The sequence below is a fragment of the Vulpes lagopus genome, chromosome 24 (assembly GCF_018345385.1).
Source record: "Vulpes lagopus strain Blue_001 chromosome 24, ASM1834538v1, whole genome shotgun sequence".
Lineage (NCBI taxonomy): Eukaryota > Metazoa > Chordata > Mammalia > Carnivora > Canidae > Vulpes > Vulpes lagopus.
Window position 1 is genome coordinate 38,258,265 of NC_054847.1, and position 27,259 is coordinate 38,285,523.

At 39.1% G+C, this 27,259-nt stretch overlaps 1 protein-coding gene across 5 annotated transcripts in view; it reads right to left on the reverse strand.

Moving 5' to 3' along the window:
• Positions 1 to 27,259, reverse strand: part of CCDC68 (coiled-coil domain containing 68) — a 51,436-nt gene that overhangs the window by 11,100 nt on the left and 13,077 nt on the right. For 3 of the 5 annotated variants that reach the window (XM_041739818.1, XM_041739817.1, XM_041739819.1), the window contains exons 2-10: positions 26,230 to 26,325; positions 23,504 to 23,634; positions 22,307 to 22,393; positions 19,078 to 19,218; positions 17,774 to 17,899; positions 15,938 to 16,066; positions 10,336 to 10,418; positions 3,393 to 3,498; positions 1,985 to 2,068 (exon numbers count right to left, since the gene is read on the reverse strand). In XM_041739818.1, the coding sequence (XP_041595752.1) occupies positions 1,985 to 2,068; positions 3,393 to 3,498; positions 10,336 to 10,418; positions 15,938 to 16,066; positions 17,774 to 17,899; positions 19,078 to 19,218; positions 22,307 to 22,393; positions 23,504 to 23,620 (873 nt within the window). In that variant the 5' untranslated portion in view covers positions 23,621 to 23,634; positions 26,230 to 26,325. Of the gene's footprint in view, positions 1 to 1,984; positions 2,069 to 3,358; positions 3,499 to 10,335; positions 10,419 to 15,937; positions 16,067 to 17,773; positions 17,900 to 19,077; positions 19,219 to 22,306; positions 22,394 to 23,503; positions 23,635 to 26,186; positions 26,326 to 27,259 lie in introns of those variants that run through there. The other 2 variants (XM_041739820.1, XM_041739821.1) reach the window with 2 other exon arrangements.

Below are 27,259 nucleotides of genomic sequence, written 5' to 3' on the forward strand. Positions count from 1 at the left end.
ACTCCCACCCACCAATCCAAGTCCTCCATCCAGTGTTATCTTGTTCTGTCCTTACAAAATGCTTCCATAATATCGCTAGTTACATGTTCTTTATGTGTCTGTCTCCCTCTCTAGACAGTATATTCCAGAGTGTGGGGTTCCTGTCTCTTTTGTTCAATATCGTTTTCTTCAAACTTAGCCACTTCCCAAACTTAGCCACTTCCTATACCTCTACAGCACAGCAGCCACTCAATAAGTACTTACAGAATCAATGACAAGATTGATGATGTGAACAAATGAATGAAATGAATAGAAGCTTAAAAACCCAATGAAGCAGGCATAACGTGATGCCATGTACATAGACCTTACACACACAGGCATGTCACAGGCACATTGAGTCCCAGAGAAACACAGATGGACACAACTGATTACCCATGGGTGGCAAGTCTGCATGATTTCCTTGTTAGATGCACTTAGCTGTATTTCCTAATTTGTATGGGATTAATGAATATATATTAGTAACAAAAATAATGTAAGAAAAAAATTTTATCAAGTAATATTTGCCAAAAAGCCACTAAGTACAAAAAAACTGTGAGGAAATCCCCACAGAGACATTCCTTGGGAGGAAGAGGCTCTAATGTGGTCTGAATCCCATCATCTGAACCCCTGGGTGTAAGCTGGCCAGCCATTAACGGGCAGTTGCATGCACACTAGTGTTGAGCCAATTATTCCACTGCCCCTGCACTTTACGGTTGCACGGCGCTTGTGCAAGCTCTGCCTTTCTCCAACAGCCGCAGGCGACCTAAGAAGGACAAGCATCGAAGCACAGCCCGAGGCTCAAAGGGTTCACCCTCCAGGACAGAGAGAAAGGTGTCCCTCTGGGAAGGGGAGAAATGGCACAACACGGCTGTGGTTACAACGTTTAAGATGTAAAACTATTTAAAAACTGTGCTGAATGGATTATGATTTGCCTCTTCTGTTTGGGGGAAAGCAGAGAGCAAGGGGGCAGCTCCTGTCTGGTCTATCGTGGGGGCTGGGGAAGGCAAGCAGCTCCGTGTTCCACGGGACAGGACAGCAGGGCCGGGGACAGCAAGCAGGGAGTCGGAATCCTGCAGAATGAACCAGAACAGGTGACCAGGCCCGGGGAAGCCAGTGAGGAGCCACCGGCAGAGAAGGAAGAGGTGGCACTGAGCAGCAGGCCGAGCCCAGGGGCAGGGGTGGGCCTCGGTCCCTAGGGAGGGCTTCCCTAGCATCAAGGGCAATGAACGGGGGTGGGGTGGGGTGGGGGGAGCATGTCCTATCACAGGAAATGATAAAGTGTTAGGTAGGCTAAGTTTCAAAGCACTGAAAAATAAGAAAATTACAACAGGCTTCTCAAAGTGGATGAGCCCAATGCAGAGTGCACCAGCCGCCGCGGATGTGAATGCTAGAAGGGGGGTGGGGGCAAAGGGACACCTCAGGGCAGGACACAAACGAAGACATAAGAGAACCAAGCCAGCTACCTGGCTAGAGCTGAATTCACACAAGGTGGGCCTGACCAAGCCTCCAGCTCGAGGCCACACGGTGAGATGTTATTATCTGTCCCCCCAGTATAGCAAGCATTCCGGAAACCGGAGGGACTTTTAACAGTTATTTAATAATATTAATACTAATAATTTAATATTATAAAATAAGGTTTAAATACTGCAATAATTATTAGGAATACCTCTCCCATGAATCTACAATTTCTCATACATAGAAGACAAATATACACACACATTCATGAAAAGACACTCATATACACACAGACACATGCATGTACACTCACACATAGATACTCAGGCACAATTACACAGATACACTCACGCACCTGCCCACATACAACTCATCATGTCTCACTGGCACACCAGCACACACAAGCACACGCGACACTTTCATACACAGGCTCACAGATACACGAGCACACACACATACACACACGCACACTCACAATCGCCCTGAAATACACAACAGATTCCCTTCTTACCTGGGCTTCAAGGATGTTAACTTTTTCTTTCAAATTTTCAATTCTTTTGTCTTGCTCTTCTAAATTATTTTTTAATCCTTCCATCTAAGAGTTAAGAAACACAATTGGAAAAATCTAGTCAGACAAGAGGGGAGTTACTTACGTCAGAAATTGCACAGGTTTCTATGGTCAACTGACATCCATCAAATTAAAAAATAAAATAAAATAAAATAAAATAAAAATAAATAAATCCCAAAGCATTAGCAGATTTAGTTAGGTTTAGGTTACAGAAGAGAGCAGGGTAAATTGGCACCCGGAGCTGAGAGCGCACAGGCAGTCCTATTAAACATTGTGATCTTTGGAAAACCTGTCTAAACCAAATCCAGCGGGCATGCATCCTGCGGAAAGCAGCTTCAGCCATCCTTCTATGTGTCTGGCACACAATGTTTTCACACGGCAGATGCAGAGGCTGGTGACCGTTGTGCAAGGCCACCACCCAGAATGGCGAAGCTCCCCAAGGCAGAGATCTGGTCAACCTGCAGCATCATGAGATGAGTCTGCTCCACTTGGGAAGAAAAGCATGTGCCCAGAAGCCTTGTGGAGCAGGCTTCTGGGCAGAACAGAACAGGAAGAGAGGAAACCCAGGGATTCTCAGGCCCATTCCACCACCAGCTCTGTCTTTTAACTACTAGGAGCCTCTGTTTTCTCATTTGTAATTTGAGAATGTGGGCTGCTCCCAAAGTCCTTCCTGACTCTCCAGTGCCGTGACTCAATTCCTTGGCCTTTAAGTGAGGCGTTAGCCAAATGATGCATTTGAGTCAAGGAGGCTTTGGAGTTATTTCAAAGGAGTCCTTTTGGAGACAAACATTAGGTAGTAAAAAATCAGCGTAGGTCTGATTTGGAGGTGAAAGCAGAGCCCCCCAAACCAGATCAATAGATTTCTTGAAGTAAATCACATGATTTCACAATCCACCACCATCCATCTGGCTGCCACCACAATGACCTCCTCTCTTTCACCTGTCAGGATGTTTCCAGAGAAGAATGGCCAGGCTACACCCCTCTCCCCACACACCTACAAAGTAAATTTACTGTTTATGAGGTCATGAAAACAGATCATCTCGTCCTCAAAAAGGGCTGAATCTTCTAATCTCCAAAATCTTCTAAAGAACAGTGTACATTTTCTGGCTCTGAACCCTTTTTTTTTTAAAAAAAAAATCACCTGAACAACCAAAGTGCAGTTAAACACAATTTCCCAAAAATCTTCATTGAGAAGGGCAGTGAAAAGAAAGCCATGTTGCATGGGAATACAAAGGAAATGTCAGCGGAGAGAAAAATCTCACTGCGTGTAAAGTCCAGGCAAGCTGCCTGCATTCCGTCGTCTCACTGCACACATACCGTCTACCAGAGAAACACACTTGATTAATCTGACCTCCTGGATGACACTGCGCAGGTTCTGATGTTGGGAATGAATCACAAGCTGCAGATGAGAGATCTGCTCTTGGAGAAGGGAAATCTCCATCTGAAGATTGTGGCAACTGGAAATGCAAAAGGAAAAAGAGAGCTGAAGATTGGCTGAAGCATCTCGAAGCCACTTTCTGCAATGGGGCTGCCAGGCTCCCCTCACACAGGACCCTCTTACTGGGCATCCTGTGGGAAAGACGCTGAGGGCCCCAGATGCCTCATAGGACACGGAAGGTACGCAGCGCAGAGCAGCTTCCGGTTAGCTCAGACAGGCCCTGGAATGAGTATATCCATTCATGTCAGAAGCTCCCTCCTGACCATCTGTGACTTCTCTCCCTCCAGGAAGTGGTTGAGTCAAGCTGTGTTGAGCAGAGGAAGCGCTCACACAACTAGACTGTCTTGCCTAGGGAGCACCCACAGACCCAGCACTCATCAGAATGCCCAGATAATTGCATAAGGATGTGAGGCTAGGACATGGGCGGCCAGGAATGGAGATTTTACATCTAATGGGAAACCAGCTTCCAATGGTGCAGAGTTAGTGTATATTGTAAATTGCCTGTGTTTGTCTTTTATTATTATTATTCTTAATGACTATTATTGTTTTGGCTTCCTGCTTTGGGTCATTCTACTACCTGCAATGGAGTATTAAAAGGGAAATTAAATTACAGCAAATAGTTGGAGTACACATCAACCATTGTGAGAAAAGACAAATGTTGGGGGGCCTGGGGGGCCCAGTCGGTTAAGCGTCTGCCTTCAGCTCAGGTCATGATCTCAGCGTTATGATCTCAGGGTCTTGGGATCGAGCCCTGAGTCAGGCTCCCTGCACAGCGAGGAGCCTGCTTCTCCCTCTCCGTCTCTCCCCACTACTTGTGCTATTTCTCTCTTTCTCAATTTTTCTCAAATAAATAAATAAATAAAATCTTTTTTCAAAAAGAAAGACAGATGAAGTTCAAATTTAGATTATTTACACTTTTCCAAACTCCATTTAGGTAACTGGAATTGATTAAACAGCTTTTGACTTGCCAATATTTTCTTCTTGTCAATATTATTGGAGTTCTGAGGCAGCGCGCATTGTGACGAGGTCACCAAACTTGGGAGCATCGTGACAGGATTCACGTAAGCTTTCTCAGCCTCAATTATTCTTATTCTCAACAGATAGAATAATTCCTACTTCTATTCCTTTACAAGAATATACTGTGGACTTCAGAAGGTAAGTGAATATGCTCTTGGAGAAAAAGCTTTTTACACAGCAATATGTTAATATTTCTGTAGCTATTACGGTTTCATAATTAGTAGCCAGCATCCAATGCAATTACAATTCTGATTTTTATAGCCTTGACAAGTATTATGAAGGAAGTAGACAGTCACATGACACTAAGGAACATGTTCTCATTCAAAAACCAGAAAGTCTCATTTTGTTTCACATCACATACTGAAACATTGCTTCTCGAACTTCGTATGCATTGGAGGATCGTATTAAATCATGAGGGATCTTGTTAAAATGCACATCTGCTCCAGGAAGCTGGGGTAGGGCTTGAGATTCTACGTTTCCAATGGGCTCAGGGTTGTTGCCAGTGACAGTGCTTGTCCACACTGTGAATAGCCCAGCGCTGAACCGCTGACAGTGGGTGAATAACTTCTAGTATGGAGTATCCTCGAATATTTAAAATAGTCTTTTATTTTTTTCCCTCTTTTGGTTTTGCATGAGACAGCTTAAGAACCGTTTGTTTTACCGTAGAAAACTAATTTCTACAAAACCATAGACATACTTGCACAAATACAAATATTGCATAACTGACAGCCATTACTATTTATTTATCCTATGGAATTAAATAATTCTTACTATAAAAATGCTGTGTAATTATATAAAACAGATGTAAAATGTAGTTCATTATTGTTCGTAGCATAAAAATTAGAACACTCTAAATGTTCATCAATAGAAGACTAATTAAACAAATTCTGCTATATCTGTGCCACTTTTATTTTAGATATACGTATATCACAGGGATAGACCAACAGCCTTGATTTGTATCAAAGATGGTTCTGCAGAATGTTATAAAAAGGATGGCCCTTTCAACAAATGGTACTGAGACAATTCTACATTCATATAAAAAAAACAAAGAAAATTAATCCTAAACTCACCTCATAAGAAAAATAAATACCATGTAGATGGTAAATAAAGCTGGGGACCCGAAGACTTTCAGAACATAATATAGAAGGACATCTTCGTGAATTTGTGATAGACAAAGATTTTTTTAAATAGAACTCAAAACTGTATCAACCACAAAGGGAAAGACTGATAATTTTGTCTAGACAAAAATGAAAAACTTGTAGCCATCAAATAAGAGGGAACAGGATAACCTCAGCATCTCAGTAACTCCAATGACTAATAAAGGCATTGTGCCCAGAATACACATAAGGATACATCTGCCTATCTATGGAACAGACACCCCGGGAGAAAAATTAGAAAGGGACTAGAGAGATACTGTACACACACGAAATGAGATGAGGACATATGGACCAAAACAGCAGAGAAGGCAAACCGAAGTCTGCCCCACAGCTGGTGGTGCTAAGATTCAAGAATGCTCCCATGAGGAGGAAAAAAATAGAGGAGGGGAGGACCAGTCAGACTCAGGACTTCCTTGAGAAATAAGGAGAAAGAACTCAGGATGCCTCACAGAGGCAGACTGGCTTTGAATACTCATATGGTGTTCATGACCCCATAAGAAAAGCTAAAAAAAAAAAACACACACACACACAAAGATGTTAAGGATGAGTATTCATAATGGTCTCATTGTGTCCTATGATGACCCAGAACTTAGACCAAGGGGCAAGAAGGGTGGTTTAGGAAAACAGGGTGGGGTAGATGTTGTGCTCCTCAAAATACGAAGCTCAGGAAATTTCCCCACGTATTCCGTGATGCCATTACCATACAAGTCACTGTAGAGAAATAGAAACCTGAAATAGGGCTCAAGAGGGAAGAAAATAATTTCTAGAAGCACTCTTGAAAACACAGGGCTTTCACACTTATCTGGATTAATATATTAGAAGAGGGACTAACAGAAATTGAAGAAATTCTCTCTTGGGATTATTCGATAAATATGAAACCCATCACCCGTTCAAGGTCTTTAACTGTGAAAATATACTGAAGTAAACTGCCTCTTGAGCTCCCTATAATCTCTGCTCGTCATTTGTCTGTTAAAGCAACTCAGTCTTGATAAAGAGGTACTAAAGCAGAACAGTGGGAAGAAAACATTACAAAGGCCAGGCCTGGAAGAGGACGCCAAGCCTTTAAGAGATGTCTCATTCCTGCCCTGCCTCCCAATGCCTCAATATAAAGTAAAGGCTGAAATTGAAACAGAATTGAAAATCTCATACTTTGGGAAGATGTAGATGCATCCTTCCCTAACCTGCCCACTGAGTACAACCAAAAGCCTGGAGATGATATGTCAACAAACACAAGAAGACTCCGAAAGGTGGTGAGAAGGCCGACCAGCTCAGGACCTTGGAGTCCGAGGCACAACACAACGGTGAGTTCCCTGGGAGGTTTCTCTTTTGCCTCCTATATCCCAGACTTGGAGCTGAAAAAGTCTGCAGCCTGGAAATGCCAGAGAGCAAACGAGAAAAGCCCCATCAACAAGAGAGGAAACTCTTGGTCCTATTCTTTTGAGGAAGGGAATGGAGGATCCTGTCTCCAATCAGCACTAGCGGAGAGTGAACAGAGCACCATTTCTGATATTCTTCCTTTTAGATTCTTTCACGTTCAAGAAGGTAAATCAATTCTATCATTAATTCACAGAAAGGTGAGAACAAATGGCTCAACCTTTAATAATATGGGCTGATTGTGGGGTAGGTACTCGGCAAGAGGCATACCCTCCCGCACTCTGATGGCCAATGTCTGCCAAACACTTGGTCAGAGGAAGTTGATAGTCTTTCTACCCATCCATCAGGATACTTTAGGATCCACATGGGGTGACTTACACCACCGGAGGGCAGCATGATTTGACCATGCCACTTTGCCCTCTGCTCCTTACTGTAACAGTGGTTTGGATTGAATTGTTTTCTGGAATCGTGCTATCGGGTCCTAAAGGGTTTCTCTGAGGTACAGCTCCTGTGCTTCTCGGAAGGGTCACTCTAAATCGGACCTTAGTGTTTGTGTGTGATGCCACAGGGCAGAGGGACAAGCTGGGACACTGCCTTCTGCTCACAGACACAGCGGGGAATTAGGAAGCCAGTCTGGGGGAAAGCCTCCAGGGGTCTCCAGAAATGAAAGAAGGTCAAACCTATGTAGCACGATGAGCACGGACCGCTGTGACTGTTCTAGAGCCCAACCCCCCCAACTCTACGCCTTCTGAGTTGTATAATGGCTTCACCCATGAGAATCTCAGTCCCCTCCCTGAAAAGTCAAAGAAAGGATTCAGTTAAATAAGGTACCTGGGCTGACTCTATAAACAGCAAAACATAATACACGTGCCGGTTAGTAGACGGCAGTCCAAGTACGGAGTCAACCTTGTTTTTAATGAGATGCTTGTGCCAAATCTCTTGACTCTTGTTAAAAGTAATTGTGGGGATTAGCATAATATATTATAATTATATATTCATATCCATATGCAAAAAACCTGTCATTTTCTCCTGAATCACAAATACTTAAAAGTCATCCTCTTTAGAGATGCTTTTTTGATATTAGAAATGCCAGGTTAGAACATACTGAATCTTTTCATCAAAATGGCAGAAAGTCATGCCACCTGTCATACCCACCAGCCTACCTCCAGGGAACTTAATCACCCAGGGCCCCCTGCCCAGAGGAGAAGCTCCAGGCTCTCTGGGGGGTAAGGAAAGGCCCCTGTAGGACTGGGAGCTGGTGCCTGCCAAAAGGCCATTGCTTAGATGACAACATAGGGGTTGGTTAACGTAAGCAATCTGCCCAGCAGAGGAGGTGATGTTAGGCCAGTAGACTTCCCTCTGCAATTTGAAAGGAAAATAAAGAGGTGATGTTAGGCCTGTAGACTTCCCTCTGCAATTTGAAAGGAAAATAAAGACGATAAGCCAGCTGGAAAAAAAAAACACACCCCAAAACTTCAAGAAATCACACAGGAAAAACAAAGAAAGAGGAAGAGTGAAACTCTACGAACACACAGACTGAATAACAGCAACAAAATAATCTGGCTTTTAAAAATACATTAGGTGCTAAAGGGTGGTCCTCCTGTCTTCCCCGGAGCCGCATCTTCTTTATGGCCAGATCTATTCAGTCTTAACCCACCAGAAATCCTCTTCCTTGTGGTAGCTTAAGCAAGTCTCTATTGCTTTAACCCAAAGAGTCTGACTCCTACTGATTTCATTTTCTTGTCACTTAGCAGAGTGAATACCTCCACACACAAAGTAATAAGTAAGATAAATATTTGTGATGCCTACAATCCATGAAAATTGCATAAGCCTTGATGTTCAAACACCTTTCTAGAAACACAAAACATCCATTTCCCTCAAGACATTTCTAAAACCTCCCTAAGAGCTTTCTGAGAATTCCTTCTAACAACCGCTCATTTATAATGGAACAGAAAGAATAGTTCGGTTTGGTTTTTTAAATGGTTACATTTTGGGCTCAAAGACTGACAAAAACCCCATTATCGATAAAAATCATTTTTAAAGAAAAAAATCAAACTCAGATTGTCCAGACTCTTGAAGGAAAGCACACTGTACCTGCCAATAGTTCTGCTGCATGGGCAGGCTCTCTTTCAGGAGAAAAAAGAAAAAAAAACATAATCCACGGGTTTATTAAGAGTTAAGCTACGAGCATATGCAAATAATTCTGAAGACCTAGGGATGTCTTCCACGGTATTCCTTCATTTTCTACGGAGATGTGCAGTGCTATCCTGCGCTCTCTTAGAAAGCTACCTCCTGGGACTAGATGCTTGTTGACAAATACAGGTAAATTAATATTAGTGGTATTCCAGTGTGTTCTGAATACGTATGTGCAATTGCCAGGGTCAGTGCAGGTATGGACTTTGCCACATGTGGTCCAACAGATGAACATGAACCAGACAGAAGGCAGAAGCTTATGAGAGATGAGAAGAGAAAAATAGATAATGGGAAAGGAAAGAGAAGCAGAAAAAAAAATCAAAGACCAAGAGAGGGGGATATTTGAGTATATACTATTGAATAAATGAGAAGAATTTGTACCTTCTGCAGCTCACATGGTGAGCCTTACCCAACGGAGCAATAGTTCCAGATGGATGAAATAAGACCTCAAAATAGACTTGACTTTGAACATTATATCAGAACATATAACAAACAGTGGCAGGTTTAGAATTAGAAGAGAAGGGCGGGGAAGAGGGGGGGAAAGTGAGGAAATTTTATATGTTATGAGTTATTACATGATGTTCCAGAGAATTTTTCTAACAGCATCAAAGTAGTGCAGTTGGGTGATATCCGTGACCCACGCCACCCCCATACTAAGGACTGTAACAGCTTGTGGATTATGATTATTCACCTGTCAGTCCAAAGAATGCATTCAGAGTGGTTCCTTCATTCTCTGCAAAGTTGGGGAGCACCATAAAATGATCTTGCAATTCCACTTGTGGGCTAGCCGATCTGCTGCCGGCTACAGCAGGGGCCCGGTAACAAAATCAGAAGCATCGGGGGGATTGAAGGCCTCAACAGCATCCTCGTGAGCACCCAGGGTAAAAAGGGAAGGGACGGGCTCATTCATTCTGCAGAAGGAGTAAGCCTGTACCCCCAGGGACCTCTGCTCCTCCCTGACTCCCCAGTGGGATGGAGGGGAGGCACGTGGCTGTTAATACCAGGAAAGCTCCTGTTGTCCTGCACTGTCAGTCTTCCTGTGTCCTGGGAGCCTGCTAGCCAGGGGAGAGGACAGGTGTCAGGAACCGCTTTAATAAGGAGAGAGATGTGCAAACCTTTTAGCACACGTAGCATTGGCTTTGAGTTGCAGCAGCTTGTTTTCCAAAGACAGTTTTTTCTCTAGCAGTGTTCTCTTTTCCTAGGAGAAAATAAAATATACAGTTTCATTTATTTATTTGTGTGTGTGTGTGTGTGTGTGTGTGTGTGTGTGTGTGGTGTTTCTGTGTGTTTGCTAAGTCATTCTTGCAAACTGTTCACAAAAGACACTTCTCATAATATTGGAAATATGTTTTGAGCTAAAGGGCTGATTTCGGATGGTGCTGTTACAACCGACCCCAGTGGGACCGGGCCAGGCCTTCCCAGCAGCTCAGTGACCATAGTTGTCTTCACTCCTCTCACTCGCCTGGAGAGTTTTTGCTCCTCCTCCAACCAACTATTGAAGTGTACCCTGATCAAAGTCCTGGTTCTCTCCATTGCACCCCAAATGCAAACTGCAAGCTCATCTCTCTAGGCATTGGCTCTTCCTCCATTCCACCTGCTTCTCCTACATCAGACTGAGTTGCTAGTACCCAAGGGCACTATTGGCCTTATACCCCTACCTGCTTACATGGCATCTGTCAGAAAGCAGAAAAGTAGTATATGAATCTTGAGTGAAGGATCAAAGCCACAAGTAATAAAGTCACTTCCCAGCTAGAATATAAGAGAAACTTTGACAAGGAGAAAGAGAAGCTAAAGAAACACCTGAATGTCATTATTGAACAAAGTCTTTCCATTCAAAAGAAAAATAACAAGTCCATGAGAAATCAAGCTGGGAAGATGGTGGGTTTAAAAAAACAAAATTTAATGGTAAGAGATGCTTTGACACTGTTTAAAATGCTGTTTAAAACCATTCCTGCTATGGTGTTTATATGGGTAAAATGCGAAAAGCAGTGTTGTAAGAGCAAAAATGCGGGAATCTCTTTGGATGTGGACTGACCTAGTTTTGAAACTGTGACTATATAATTTTTGCCAAGGCTTTAGCCTCCCAGGGCCTTATCTTTGTTAAGAAAAACTAGCTAAAACTTGGAAATCAAAACAATATATGATTTTAATGTCATATTGGGTCATTGTTAAATAACCACTTCTCATGGAGAATTGCTCTGTGTTTGACTTTATTGTTTATGATTTGATTAGAGCCCTGACTCTATGAAGTTGCATGTTCATTTGTAGATTCCTGCCTGGTAGAAAAGATAATCCCACAGGTTATGGTTTAATTGATTTGAAAAATATTAACCAGCATTGTAGCTATTCTAGTAATCCGATTCTATATTCCTTTTTTCAAAATGCCTATAAATAGTCAATTTCTCAAAATCGCCTAAGCCAGCTTTACCATCTTACTGGTTCCCTTATTAATGAATTAGTTGAGTAAAACATCTGACATGGATTCATTCTATATTTGTTTGAGTCCTGGTTTTTTGAGTCATGACTTTTTGAACATCCCTAAGATGGGGTAATAATACTACCTATATTGGAATGTTGGGATGGTCAGAGATATTACATGTGAAAGGCCCATATGCTTCTCTCACACTTGTGAGGACCTCAATTAATAATAATTTGAAGGCGCCAAACACTTCCTACCTATGTGCTATTATTTTTCAAGTTTATATTAACTTTTTCCATATTTTCCTGTAGCATTCTTGTCACATATAGGAATTACCCTTGTGTTCCCTTGATGTATTCAAATTATTTTTGAGGGATCACAGGTATGCTTTGTAAGCTTATTCTGATAATCAAAGAAACACATTATTGATAATATATTTTGATTTTGTAGGCAGGAAAATGCAGTTTCACATTCTTCCTAATGGACTTACTCTCAATTAATGGATCTTCATAACGAGGGTCCAAGCAGACCGGACAACTGGACAAGTAAACATTGTGCCATGGCCAAGGCTCCAGCATGTAGCTTGGGCTCTTAGTGCCTCCTCTCTGACAGCAGAGAAAGTCACACCACACCGGCTAGCACTTTTTCTCAGGGACAGTGTCTCCTGGAAAAGGAAAGGAGTTCACAGCACCACCCAGTGGGCAATGCACTCTTCCCAAAACTGCACCTCCGGGGAGCTCAAGAGTTCCGTGGCCCTATTGATCAACGTGCAGTAGACACCAATTTAAATAATTGCCATATGTTAACATCTAAATGATTTAGGAACCAAGTATATCATTTTTATCTGACTCCAGAGAAGATAGAGGCATAATGGAAAGCATTTTGAACTGGTAACTGGAGGACAGTGGAATCGTTCCTTGTTCCCACTGTCCTCATTTATAAAATGGTGATGAGGAACTAGGTGGTCTCCAAAGCACCTTTGAGCTCTAAAATTCTAATAGAGCTAAATCAATGACACTGGAAAACAAATATGATGCAACAGAATTGCACTGCTAGCAAAAGGAACATATGCCATATTAAAATGTTCTTATTGGGCGTTTTTGCTGGCTTATCACTGTGTTTACGGAATTCATTTTCACTGCATTCCTGATTAAAGTGGGACAGATGGTGAAGGTTTTAAGTAATGTGTTCATTACCAGACCTCATACCACTAATGGCTATTTACTGGAGCAGTGGCTTGTTCAAGTGAGTAGAAAATGAATCCTTCTCCAGGGGCCACCCACTACCAGGGCAATATTTATCAACCTTTGTTGTGGGTGTTCATTTTTAATTTTCATTTCCTTTCTGAACTCATGTCTTTTTCCTACTAACACAAAAATCTAGAGTTCCCCCTCCCCTCATTCTGACACACACCCTCACCTGAGGAACCCTTCATCACAGCCTTAAAAGCATTCTCAATATTATCTTAACACAAGAAGACATTGCCAAGTTTTGTTTCTTATAGTTTTATTTATTCGCTTGTTTGTTTACAAATATCACATTATCTTTAAACTAAATATGTCTTTAAAAAAACTCCTACACAGTGCCCTTCCACTCCATCTCCACCTATCTCCACCTATCCGAGATTCCAATGGGCTTCACTCTAATTACTGAACTAGAATATTCTGGAAGGATCCTGCATGGCCATGAACCATGGACATCCTGTCCACTCACTCTGTCACAGACACCTAGAGACAGCCCACCATTATGGGTCAGTATCAAAATAAATGCAAAAACAAAAATGACAAAAACAAACAAAAAAAGATAAATCCTAGGCTATCACTTCTCAAAAATGTCTGCCAGTATCTAAGCCAGTCAACTTTATTCTGGGGTAAACCAGCTTTGTAGCTATTCTAGTAATCCGATTCTATATTCCTTTTTTTCAAAATGCCTATGAATAGTCAGTTTCTCAAAATCGCTTTTCAATATGGATGTGTGCCTCCCTAAGGGCCCGGAGGAGAATGAATGAAGAGAGAGATATGGGAAGTTCCTTGAGTCCCACAGAACCCAGATATACTACACTGCAATCTCCATAAAGAGACTATATTTGGTTCATTCACAAATAGATACCTAGCCTCTAGCTCTGCTTGGGACACGGTGTGTGCTTAAATAAGTGTTGAACGAACAGTCAAGTGTATGTAACTCAGAATTCTGAGATGAACTCACATCCAGTGCAGATTTCACAGGGTTTCTGGGATAAAGAAACTATATTCCACTGTTCTGTTGTTAATTTTCAGAGACAGCTGGCTACTAAACCTGACCCAGTGTTACTGGGTTTGAGGTGATCACAAATCTCAATTTAAAGGAAAGCTGGTTAATCAATACTATTTGCATTCCAGAATTGTCTTCCTTTCCTAAATGCAAGCACTCTTTGTGCTTAATTTGCTCAACTATTTATTATGGGATAAATATCCTAATGCTACAAAGTATTCATCCGAATGTTACAGTTTGTTCAAAATATTAAAACTATAAACTATCACACTAGCCAACCAGCTACTTGAGGACATTCTAGCCCAGTGATTCTTGGCTACAGTAAAATCTTCAGTGACCCAACACACAACACAGATGTAGCTATATAGTAGTACTAGATTTAGTTAAATTTGGGCCTATTTAATTTTTGTGATTTCCTCATAGGACCTTCATTGAGATTACAGATTCAACCAAACTCAGTGTTATAAATTAAATTATTGGGAAATATGTAACAAATTAATCAAATTTCCTTTGGCAAGAAACCTGAATATTGAAATGTGATACTTTTGAAGTGACATTTCTAAAATGGCATCAACTCATGCAGACATAAAACAGAATAAGGCTGAGAAGGAGGCAAATCAGGGAATTATGATAAATGTAAGAATTATTGGGCAATATCTGCCAGAAGTCAAAGCCTATTTTCTTTTTTTTTTTTTTTTAAGATTTTTTAAAAGTAATCTCTACATTCCACATGAGGCTCGAACTCACAACCCCAGATGAAGAGTCATATGCTCTACTGACTGAACCAGTCAGGTGACACCGCAAAACCTATATTCTTAATCTCCCCCAAATCCAGTTTTAGAGAGCCCAATTTTCTATCCATTTGTTTTGCTATTAAAGACCCAGTATTCCTTGGTTTCTCTGTATTCTAAATTCTAATGGATGCATAATTAAATCTATGTGCTCACCGTCTGTATATGTTTGGAGTGTCGCCACTCAAAGGCACACCACATGAAATTTTTTTTTAATTTTTTTTTTATTTATTTATGATAGTCACAGAGAGAGAGAGAGAGAGAGAGAGAGAGGCAGAGACACAGGCGGAGGGAGAAGCAGGCTCCATGCACCGGGAGCCTGATGTGGGATTCGATCCCGGGTCTCCAGGATCGCGCCCTGGGCCAAAGGCAGGCGCCAAACCGCTGCGCCACCCAGGGATCCCCACATGAAATTTTTAGTAATTTTTGTTCTGTCACTACTCTTCCCTAAATTGTCTCTTATGGAAGTTCCAGTTCCTATAGGGGTTCTTTCCTTAATGTGAATTATATCCGTCCCAATGCAGCCAGAGGTATTCACAATCCTAAAGTGAGTTTGAGTGGCCAAAGAATGGATATTTCCTGACTCTAATACACAGAAATGCTATGATTATAGGGATCCACTGTATGATTACCAATAGGTGGATTTTGTGATTGTTCCCATTGTTTCCACTCACAGTCTCACCTGCTTCCCTTTTCTAAGCCATACATACACCAGAGAGAGAGACAGAGGATGATATGACTGCAGTATTTGGAGAAAGGCCAATTAGTGACAGTACAGACCAGGTTAAGTGTGTAAGGGGAGGGACTAACATTACTGAGTTCTTTCTGAAGTCTTAGTTGTCGAAAAGGGTACTCACTGTCAACTAATATTTTATGTATTTTAGGGGTGCCTGGGTGGCTCAGTTGGCTGGGCATCCTACTCTTGATTTTGGCTCAGGTCATGATCTCAGTGTCGTGAAACCAAGCCCCACGTTGAGGTCCACGCTCAGTGGAGAGTCTGCTTGAGATTTTCTCTCTCCTTCTCCCTCTGCCCCTCCCCTCCCCCTGCTTGCTCTAGCATGCACACTCTCTTGCTAAAAATATATATATTAATACATTTAATTATATACATTTATAAATTATATTTATAAATAAATAAATTCATATTTATATATAAATTACATATATTTATATATCTTATTTATTTTAGTGTTATTTTCTTTCATTCTCTCCCTAACCCTGTCTGGAAGAAATTCTTCTAATTCCCCAGGGGCTCACCTTTTCCATCCTCTGCACAAGGTTCTCCAGCTCTGTGATTTGATTATGTTTTTCTTCAAGCTTTTTAGCAATTTGATTCAGATTTTCAGCATGTTGTTTCAATTGCTGTTCTTTTTCAAGTTTGTTAACCTTTGGTCAGTAAGACAATGGTGAAACTATTGTTTTTATTAAGTTTATACAGATAGTATTGCCCTCTATAATTTTGAGTAGCCAAAAAAATTTAATTATTCACACTTCATTCAAATTACTCTTTTGAATTTAGTGTTTCCTCCAAAACAAACTCAATGGGCTGCAACAGCACTAAACAATATAGAATTAATAATATTTCAGCATTATTTCTAGAATGTTTACATTTGTTTCCATAAAACATGCTACCCCGACTGGTATAAGAAAGACAGATGCTAATTTAAGAAAAGCAAGATTTTTAACTTTTTCTCAATGAAATTTAATTAGAATTAAAATCTTAGATGCTCATGTTTCACTTTTTAATGTTTTATTTTCAATCAAAAAGTATCATAAAAGCAGAATAATGATCCCCACTGTGTTGGGGGTTATTCCCCAGGCCTATAGCAGGAACAGTGCTAAAGATCATAGAAATGAAGTCTTCATCTGGCAGCCCACAGGCCACACTTGAGTATCTCAAGGGACTTCTAACTGACATGCATGCACACATCGGCATTTATATTTAATAAAATATGAGATTTTACAGTAGAAAAAAAGTATCTAGTTTCTTTCCTTTGGAAACACCAGGTGGGCTTTCCTGCCAGGCATCTTCAAGCTGGGGCTGAGGCCTCTTTGCAGAACACATGCATTCCCTTCCCTACAGGCCGACCACTCACTCACATGGAGCACTTGGGTGCTCACTTCATTCACTACAGTTCTTTATCTGTACCCTCACATACATGTGAGTTTCCGACCATCACCAGCACATCCAGAAGCATGAAGGTGTGTCACCTGCACAGCGGATTTCCTACTATGATCCCATGGAGATCTCTGCAGGGCCTGAGCTGTCAGAGGCCTACGTACCCCACCCCAGCATGAATGAGCTTCCCTATTTGGAGTTTTGGTGAATATATACATACAAACATTCGCACACACAAACATACGCACATTTCTTTCTTCCTTTTCCCAATCCTAGAATTCATTTTTCAAATAATGGTGTATTGGTCTTAAAATGTATACGTCAGATTTAAAAACAAACCAAAAAATGTATGCATGTGTTTATATGTGTATGTCTATGCATATGTATATACACACAAATAGACACATGTATACATATTTATGTTTTTAAAATATTTTAATTTATAGAGTTATATATTGAAATATGAAATATGTATTTTAAAATATAAATGTACAGATACTTTTTTTAAATTTGAAGAATGTATTCTAGGACCGGGTCAAAACCATCTTGAAACCATTGATCTAGCCCAACTCTTTCATTTTAGAGACAAGGAAATCCAACTCCAGAGAGGGGAAAATGACTCTACCTAGGTCATCTACTTAGTCAAAAGCAGAACCAGGAGGAATCGCTGGCTAGTATCCCTGGGAAAGCCCTGATTTCTAGACAGGGTGGCCCAGCTTCCTCCCACCTGTGCTCCACGGGGCCTCGGGCAAGAGTGGCAACACCACAGCTGAACAATGTCTGGGTGCCAGGCTAAGCAGGATGTGGGGAGAGATCAGGACAGAAGATGGGCACCCTGCCCAGTCCAAGGCTTGCCAAAGACATGGGGCCATTGCTTATTTCACATCTAACCTCAAAAAGGGAGACGTGAACCAATACACATACACATTCTCTGGGGTGTCAATTCTCCCAAAGACAAGCTGCTAACCCAGTACCTCCAGTAAGCGTTTGCCATCCTCATGCTGCTTCCTAACTTCTTCAGACTGTGTTTGGTAGACTTCAAATAATCTCTGGGCCACGTTTCTCAGAGCCTCTGCTCCTGCTTCTCTGGAGGCTTCCAGCTAGAAAAAGAGGTCATGTATGTTTTGACATTTACAGTAGAAAAGGTTAAAGGCAGAACAGTTTGATAGACGACTGAAAACAGAGAGGCCATAACTGTACCATTCGCACCCTCCTATAAAGCAAATAGGAGAAAAGACACTATTACCTAGTAAGAGGAAAAAGTAAAATGAGAAACATCCTATTTAGGGAAACTATCATGCACAAGGATTTACACCGACCAGGCCAAACCAAAGCTCCACAATCAGTGCCCTGCATTTATAGACTGCACCTTCAAAGAGTTCCACAGTGTCTCATCAGCTTATACACTTATTTGCATTTTATCGTTGATGTCCATGATACTAAAAAGATGTATTTTCCTAAGACAGCAGTGGGACAAGATGTGAGTATTAAGGGCAAGTGTCCAGGATTTAACCAAAAGAAATAATCAAGAATGGCCAAAACGATTTACCTACAGAAATATTCATTGCAGGACTGCAAATATAATAACCCCCCAACCCAGAATATACAAAGTATCCAATAATAGGTTAATTAAACAAAATAATGAGCCATTTGACTATGAGTGTTCTAATTAATATTTATTAAATATGAAAGATTTTAAAAAACTATTTAGGAGGAATACTTAACCTAAGACCGACCTTCTTAACACATTTTTAAGTGTATGACACTGTATTAACTACAGGCACAGTATCAAACAGCAGATCTCTAGAACTGATTCATCTCGCACAACCGAAACTTTATATCCGTTGAACTTTTGTAAAATCTTTTCAATAGTAAAAGTAGTCTCCAAAATAGAACAGTGAGATTTAATTTATAAAATGGAAAAGTGGTTCTCTATGAAGGTGAGCATACGTGTGGATCCGTGGATGTGTAAGGATGTCTGTCTGCTTTTACATATCCATGAAACTATCTTATTGGCTCAAAGGCCCAAAAACACAAAATCAGAAATTTCTCCTACACCTAAAATAACTACCAGAAATTCCTCCTGGATGGCTCAGTCAGTTAAGCATCTGACCCTTGGTTTCAGCTCTGGTCATGCATGATCTCAGGGTTGTGAGATTGAGCCCCACATTCAGTATGGAGTCTGCTTGAGATTTTCACTCCCTCTCCATCTGTCCTTCCCCCTATAATAAATAAATTAAAATCTTAAAAAAAAAGATATTTCTCCTGATAGCCATACCTTGATTTTCAATATTTCATTTTCTTTGTTCATTTCTAAGAGCTGCTGTTCTTTCCCTTTCATCCTTTCCATGAGCAGATCCAAACTGCGACAAGAGGGATCCATTTCAAAATCCGAGCCACTCTGAATGTTTCTACAATGCTGAAATGAACAAACATGAAAATCGTCAACCTATTCTTTTCCTCTACAAACTTTGACAACAATAATTATCACTCACTACTAATATATATACAAAAAACATTCAGGTCAGCACAAATAAAATAAATATTTTGAATTTCAAATATCAAAGGGGAATTCTAGATGAAGCAGCTGGCCTCTATATTTGCTCAAATTTGATTAGGTTCTTATATTTAAAAAAAGGTAGAGGAATATCTTTTATACTTTTTTATTTCCTATAGTTTTAAATATACCATTAAGTCCTTTTTGGGAGATAAATAATATCCACAAGGCTTATTCCCCCCCCCCTTTTTTTTATCTAAGTTGCAGACACAGATGCATTTTGGTTACATTGTATTATAAACGAATATAATCGGACCTAATAGTTACAATACATAATAGTCAATGTTCAATGATGCTTCACTGTAATCACCCCATATTAAATTTCCAGAGATATCAGAACTGAATGTTATTGCCAGCATGACTCAATGTAAACTCTTGCCTACTGAAAATAAACTTAGAGAGCATAAAATAAATCTTATCTAGAATCAAAGACATGTGGAAGTGGAAAGATAATTTGAAACTATCTAACTCAACTACATCAATTTTACAGATACCAAAAGTGAGGTACTGTGAGCCTCAGTTAACACGGTAAGTGGGAGAGCACATGAAACAGCCTCTTGAGTATCTACCCTACCTATGCTTTCTGCTCTTCCAAATTATTTCAAGGCAATATACAATTCTACATACCCTGAAATGAAACAATTATAAAATAATAACTTCCTTTTAGACTTCTATTTAGTAAGCATCTATTATGTGCCAGGTAATCTTTTAGATGTTTTATAAAGCCCCCTTTGTCTGAATGCTGCAAACACTAGAAGGCACTATGTCCATTATTCAGAGGAGAAAATTGAAGATGAGAGTGTTTCACTAGTAAGCTTATTAGCAATACTAGTAAGTGTTTTCTAGTATTTTAGGAGGTTATACCTAAAATAACCACCAGGACCAGAATTGGAACCCAAGTTTGTTTAACAAAGGCAATATTCTTTCCAGTACAAAATACAGAGCTAAAAAAGCAGAAATAATACAAAAATAAAAAAGCAGAAAATAATATAGTGAAATAAATAATATATATAAATATATAAATTTTAAAGACCTGTAATTCCATCATGGTTTTGTTTATTCCACTCCATACCCTACTATATACTCTCACTCTCCCTATTTTGTTTTTAATTTGTAAAAGAATACTCCATGGAAAGAGTCTTGTAGAAGGTAGATTGCTGGCAGCAGTAGATAGCTACAAAGGTCATGGATTAGTGCATCTTGAACTTTGATGTGTATATGAGTCACTTGGTGATAGATCCAGTTAAAATGCAGATTCTGATTCACAAGGTCTGTGGTGGAGCTCCAGATGCTGCGTTTCTAAAGAGCTGCCTGGTACTGCTGCTGCTAGGAATACTGCCTACACTTGGAGAGCAGCAAAGCCCTAGATCAGTATGCTGAATTCCCACATGGACTTTTTTTTGTGTGTGTGTGCAAATATTGCAGAGGAAGGAGCAGGTCCTTTGAGGCCATTATTTGCTGACTATCTTGAGGTTTGAGATGACCAAGGCAGACACACTGGCAACACAATTCATCTCCATTCCTAACTCCTATCAAGGTCACCAACCTCTCCATTGTGATATCCAATGGTAAATGTTCAGTTCTCAATTTACCTGACCCATAGGCACCATTAGACATAGTGCTGAAACCCTTTTTCACTTGCCATTCAGTGACTCTCTCTCTTCCGGTTTTCCTTCTAATTCACTAGTGTCTTTTTCCAGCCTGCTGTGAGGATTCTTCTTCTTCCAAAGTGTTGGATATCTCAGGACCAAATGCTCAAATTTCCTGCCATTTAATTTCTTTTAAAGATTTATTTATTTATTTATTTATTTATTTATTTATTCATTTATTTTTGAGAGAGAGAGAGAGAGCACTCCCATGCACATGAGGAGAGGGGCAGAAGGAAAAAATCCTCAAGCAGATTCTCCCCTGAGTGAGCCCGGAGCCAGAGGCAAGGCTCAATCTCAGGACCCATGAGATCATGACCTGAGCCAAAGCCAAGAGTCAGATGCTCAACTGACTGAGCCACTCAGGTGCCCCCGTCATTTCTATCCACACTCACATTTGGCAATCTCCTCCAATTTCAGAAATTTAAATGCTATCTTTATTTCTAAAATCTCTGCCCTGTGGCCCGGATCTTCTAGCCCAACCCTCTACCTTCAACCCCAGAATCAGACACACAGTACCCATTATAAATCTCCACTTACAGGTGAAATAAACAACTCAATAGAACCAAAATGGATTTTTTTTGGCCTTTACCACCATTCACAAACATTAACCTTTTTTCTAGTTTCTGAGCATTTAATATAAGAAAATTTTTGGAGCTGGTTGTGTTAGTTTGGCAGACTGAGCATGATAAAGGGAACAATGTTTATGCCTCATACCCTATGTTCTTCATTCTCTATGGCTACACTATATAGTGGACAACATTGGTATTGATGAGGTGCACTTGGCTTCAGATGGGCCATAATCCAGCACAATCCAGGCAAGGCTAGTGTAGATTGCTTGACATGAGAATATAAGGCCAGTAACAGGGGAGATGGTACATTCAATTTTATCAATTGTCTGATCACTTGGCCTAACAGCTTAATAACTTCGACTCTCTGTCCATTGGCGTGACCCAGGTGAGCCTAAAAGGTTGTACCTCCATCACCCTTTGAGAAATGTTGCTGCCCTATATCCTGGCTGGGCTGACATCTTTACATATACTTTAGATAAGTAAGCCCTATTTAAAATATTCAAGTAAGGTCTAGTCCTTCCAATCTGGGCCTGCTAATAACATCTGTGGTTAAATATTTCATACATATGCCCAGTAACATCTTTAGATACTGACAAAATATTTAACATCCATCATTCAAAACTTCAAGGAATAATTTAATAATTATCATAAAAAGTTATTTAAATAGGGTTTATACTATTTTATGTTTATTTACTGAAGGAATAAAGTGGTACATTTTGATCAATTTATTACCTTTGTTTCTAGTTTGTGATTTGTACTGTTATGTCCTACTTCATCTTTAAAAATTTGACTTCGGATCTTTTCCAGAGTAGTTCGGATCTAGAAGAAAAGCATATTTAAATTTTTTTTCAAAGGCATTTAATGTCAAATACTTTTTTTCTTTATACCAGCTACAGTATACCTGATTTATCTGGAAAGTAATAATAAACACTGATCTGAGATTTAAATAACTGCCATCAACCTGACTTGCATTTAGGCTAATATTGTTTAGACTGCAGAAAATGAACATTTGGTCTTTATAATTCTTTCTCAGTCAAACCTAAAATATAACCTAAATGAATATTATGCTACAAAATAATTACTATTTAGTAATTAGTATTTAATACTATTTAATTCTATTTTTCCTATGTAGCAATTTAGTACTAATTTACTATTTAGTAATTACTATAAAACAATTACTATTTAGTAATCACTACAAAATAATTACTAGCTAGTAATTACTAGAGAATAATTACTAGCTAGCAATTACTATAGAATAATTACTATTTAGTAATTACTACAGAATAATTACTAAGAGAAGATCATACAAATTTATGCATGAAATATAAGCCTCATGTCTTAGTGACCTATGGAATTGTAAGACACTCAAAGATGAATTAATCTAAGTAACTTATAAACTAGCGAGGTTCAAATTTTTCTATCTGTTCTAAGAAACAGTTCATAAGAATATATACTTTTGTCAGCCATTATCACTGGATTCTCATAAGATTTCACATTTGTAATGAAGTCACATGCCAACATGTGATCACTGAGGAGAGCAACCCAGCACTGTGAAAAGGAAGCAGTAAGGAGAGATAGTAACTCAGAGAAAACATAAACATCTAGTTGGGAGCACAGTAGCAACACTCATGAAACAACTGAGAAATGATATAAAACAGTAGGAAGTGCAGTGGTGAAGAGTGTGGGGCAAATTAAGTGCTGATAGGTGTTCTGAACCCTTCTGGCCCATGATTCAATTTTATGCCATGTGTGGAAACAGAGGTTTGTGTCCTCAAGAGAGGTTACCAAACATGTGTTGAAATTTCAGCTGCTGGGATTGTCCTTTACCAAATGTGTCCTCACAGGTTCTATGGAGGGAGAAACAAAGCCCACCCATCCATGTTAGGTTGCATTTTAAAAAATCATGATCGATTTCCAGCACCTGCATACCTTTTTCACATATTCAGTTTCTTCAATAATGTGAGCTGATGTGGACTCATACAGGGAAGAGTTATTTTTTATTTTACCACTTGGGGGAATCTCTGTGGTCACTGTTACTGTTGTCATTGTGAATTCTGGCTCTAGGAAAACACAAATCAGTTAGTCAAAACTAATTTCTTTGATGATATGACAATACGGTCCATAAACTGAAAGAAGTTCTGTATTAGCACTATAATTAAATATAGTAGAACATGTGATTAATTATTGATATCTGGATATATCCAGGAATTAATTTAATATAAAAACAGCACCAGCTGAAGCATTCCTTGATCAGAAGTATAAAAATCAAATTATCTGAGAAGAAACTATGTAAAATGTCTCTTTTTACTCCACGTCATATTGGACTATAAAACCTTAAGACTACAGATTGCATCTTATTCATCTTTATATTCCAGCACATTGTAAGCACTTAATAAATGACTGTGGAACTAAAACAATATATTATAACAAAATCATATGTATATATCATATATATATATATCACTTATATGTCACTTTATACTCTTTTTTAACTCTCAAGAGCCTATAAAGGTCATCTACTGGAGAACTATTTGTAATAGAAAAATATTGGGAAAAGCCTAAATATCCACAAAAAGAGGACTAGTTGAATAATCTGCTATGAAGTCTTCTCTAGGATACATTATTCAATAAAAAAAAGACATGGTGCAGAAAAGGTTATATAAAGGATGTATAGCATAGTGATTTCTAAAAGAAGGAAGGGGTGGATAGAAGGGGAAAATCTGTGATTTAAGTTTTGACACTGGACAATGTAATTGTTTTACCTAATTATAAAGTAAAACTAAATTAAATAGGAGAAAATGAAATCCTTCTAAAATAAGAAATAAATACACAAATAACTATATCTGTATAACAAGTTGAATTATTATTGAATTACTTGAAGTGACTTTAAAACACATGCCAGGGGCTATTTATCCCAGGTGTGCTATGCCCTAAGAACAAAAGGAAGTGCAAAACAATCTTAAACTATACTCATTAATAATATTGTTAGTGGAAATATTGGTATTGCTATTTTGAAAATAGTATATGTGTATGTGCATGCACATGCACTCACCCACATAAATGCATGATGTAGAATAAAGCCTTAAAGTCATTCTCTTAACATCAAGAACTAAAATTTTGAACATAGAGAAAAAAAATCCTACAATTAGAGCAAAAATGTTCTGTAAACACCTTATAATCCAAACTGAAATTATGAATATAAAATAATGATTTATTTTCCTCTAAAAAATGTATTCTAGGTCCAGCCACTCAAAAATTTCAAAATATAAGCAATTGATGCTCCCAGTGCCCAGACCATGGTCTCAGTATATCATTCTCTACTAAAAAGAAATCATGGCTTCTTGAATGATTTAGGTCTGAGACAAGAAATATACAAGGTAAGTCTGAGATATCTTGTTCTACCAGAAGGCAGAAGGTGACTTAATACTACACAAAGCCAATCTGATAGAGGAAGGACTGTGAAGGATTGAAAAATACGAAGGATTATAAATTCCTGAAATCATGGTGACAGGAGAAAAACCACCACCAACAGTAACCATCATCATCCAACTCAATGGAGAGAGGCCATCATTATACTAACATTAGCTCAAAAGAGGAAGTGAGATAAATGCACCAACAAGCATTTATCTTGCCTTTCTTGTATGAATTATATTTCATGGTAACCAAATAATTGATTCTTTTTTTTAAAGAAGTCCTGCTAATAAATCTAAGTGGATGATAGAATTAGACCTACATTTTGCAAACTCTTATGAAATATGGATCTAAACAACAGTCATCAACCAGTGCCAAAATCACTAGGTGAGAGGTTGATGAAGAATGCATTAACCTGGGAACCTTACTAATCAATCATGACAGAAGTAGAAAGAGACAACCAGACATTTTGTCCTCTAGATGTCGTACAATCACATGCAAAAAGCATCACCTACAAAGTATGCTTTAAAAAAGAATTGAACTTGAATCTAATCAAGCCTCTATATCTAAGGACAGTAAGCATCTGAACAAGAGGAAAATGTTCAATGACTCTACAAGGGCGAAGGTTGCAATCAGCCAAATCCAAATTATGTGACATTTTATGAGACAAATAACTAGTTCCTTCCACAAATTATATGAAGAAAGATGGGAAGAAGAGAAGGAAAATTGCCATAAATGAAGAGTCTTAAAGAAACATGTGACCAAACGCAATATCTGAATCTTCCTTGGCTCTTGATTCAAATAAACCAGGTATATGAAGACATTTTAAGACAGCTGGGGAAACTTTAAGTCTAATTGGATAATGGGTTATGTTAAAGAACCATTGCAATTTTGCTAGGTATATTAGAATTATGATATTCTTTAAAAGATCTTTTCTGTTAGTCATCCATACTGAAATATTACATTTAGAATTGTAAAATACAATGTAAATACTCTAGCAGAGAGAGAAAATGGGTGGGGTAAAGATGGAAGAAATTTGGCAAAATGCAGGGAATTACTGAAATAGGTCAAGGGCACATGGAATTCACTATGTTCCTCTACTTTGTCTCTTGTTATAAATTTCCCCAATAAAGAGTAAAGAACTAAAAAGAAATAAATCAATAAAATGAAAAGCTCTGTGAGGTAGGATTATTCACCTTACCTTACTGAACAAGAAGCCAAGACTCCTGTAGGTGGTAACTTACCCAAGGTCACTGGAAAACGAACAGAGCTGAAACTCAAGCCTTTGTCTTTGGGACACCAAGTTCAAGGGTGTTTCTATTACAGTAAGGCTGGCTTCCCTGGTGAGGAAAACAACAACAGCAAAAATATTTAAAATTTAGCAATGACCTATGCTGGTAAAGCACACAAAGAATTTTCGTATTAGCTATTATCACTTTAAAACTAGCTTGCTAAAAAAAAATAAATAAATAAATAAACAAAAAATAAAACTAGCTTGCTATTGGAATAATTCTAAGTCCTGAATTTATTCTTTAATCTTCAATGAAATTGACAGAGTATGCCAAGAATTTTCCATTTTATTATAAATCCTCTTAGACAACCACTATGGCTTCTATTTATTTCGCCCAAAGTCGATTTGGCAGCTGCAACTCAGCAAGTCTGCTTTTGCAGAATGTGAGTGCAAGTACCTCTGGTACTTGGTCTTCTGAAGTCTCTTCTGGGATGAAGTTCTTGGTCCAAAACATCATTTAAATGCAACTTGAAGTAAAAGAAACACCCATAGAGACAATAAGCAATGTGTTTGAAAACCAGAGGGGGATGATCAAGCCTGAGTGTGGTCAGCAGGCATGTGACCCCAGTCTGGCTTCCCACCTATTTGCACAGTCTGTAAAGTCACAATGGTGCTTACATTTCTTAATGGTCTAAAATGAACACACACACACACACACTTAACAAAAATCAAAACAGCTACATCATTTTGTGCCACATGAAAATTATATGTTGTTCAAATTTAGTGTTCATACTTGAAAGTTTGCAATACCCACAGCCATTCATTTCCATATTGTCTCTGCTGTTTTTGCTTTACAACAGCAGAGAAAATATGTGGCAAGCAATGTCCCAGATATTTACTCTCTGGTCCTTCACGGGATAAGTTTGCTGACCCCTGGGTTAGGATGGAGCAGAAGTGGGAGCAAAATCTGTGGGAAAATAGAAGTGAGCAGAACAACCAATGTGGTCTGAGTTCCATTTGGTTCTCCGGTTCAATCCTCCCTG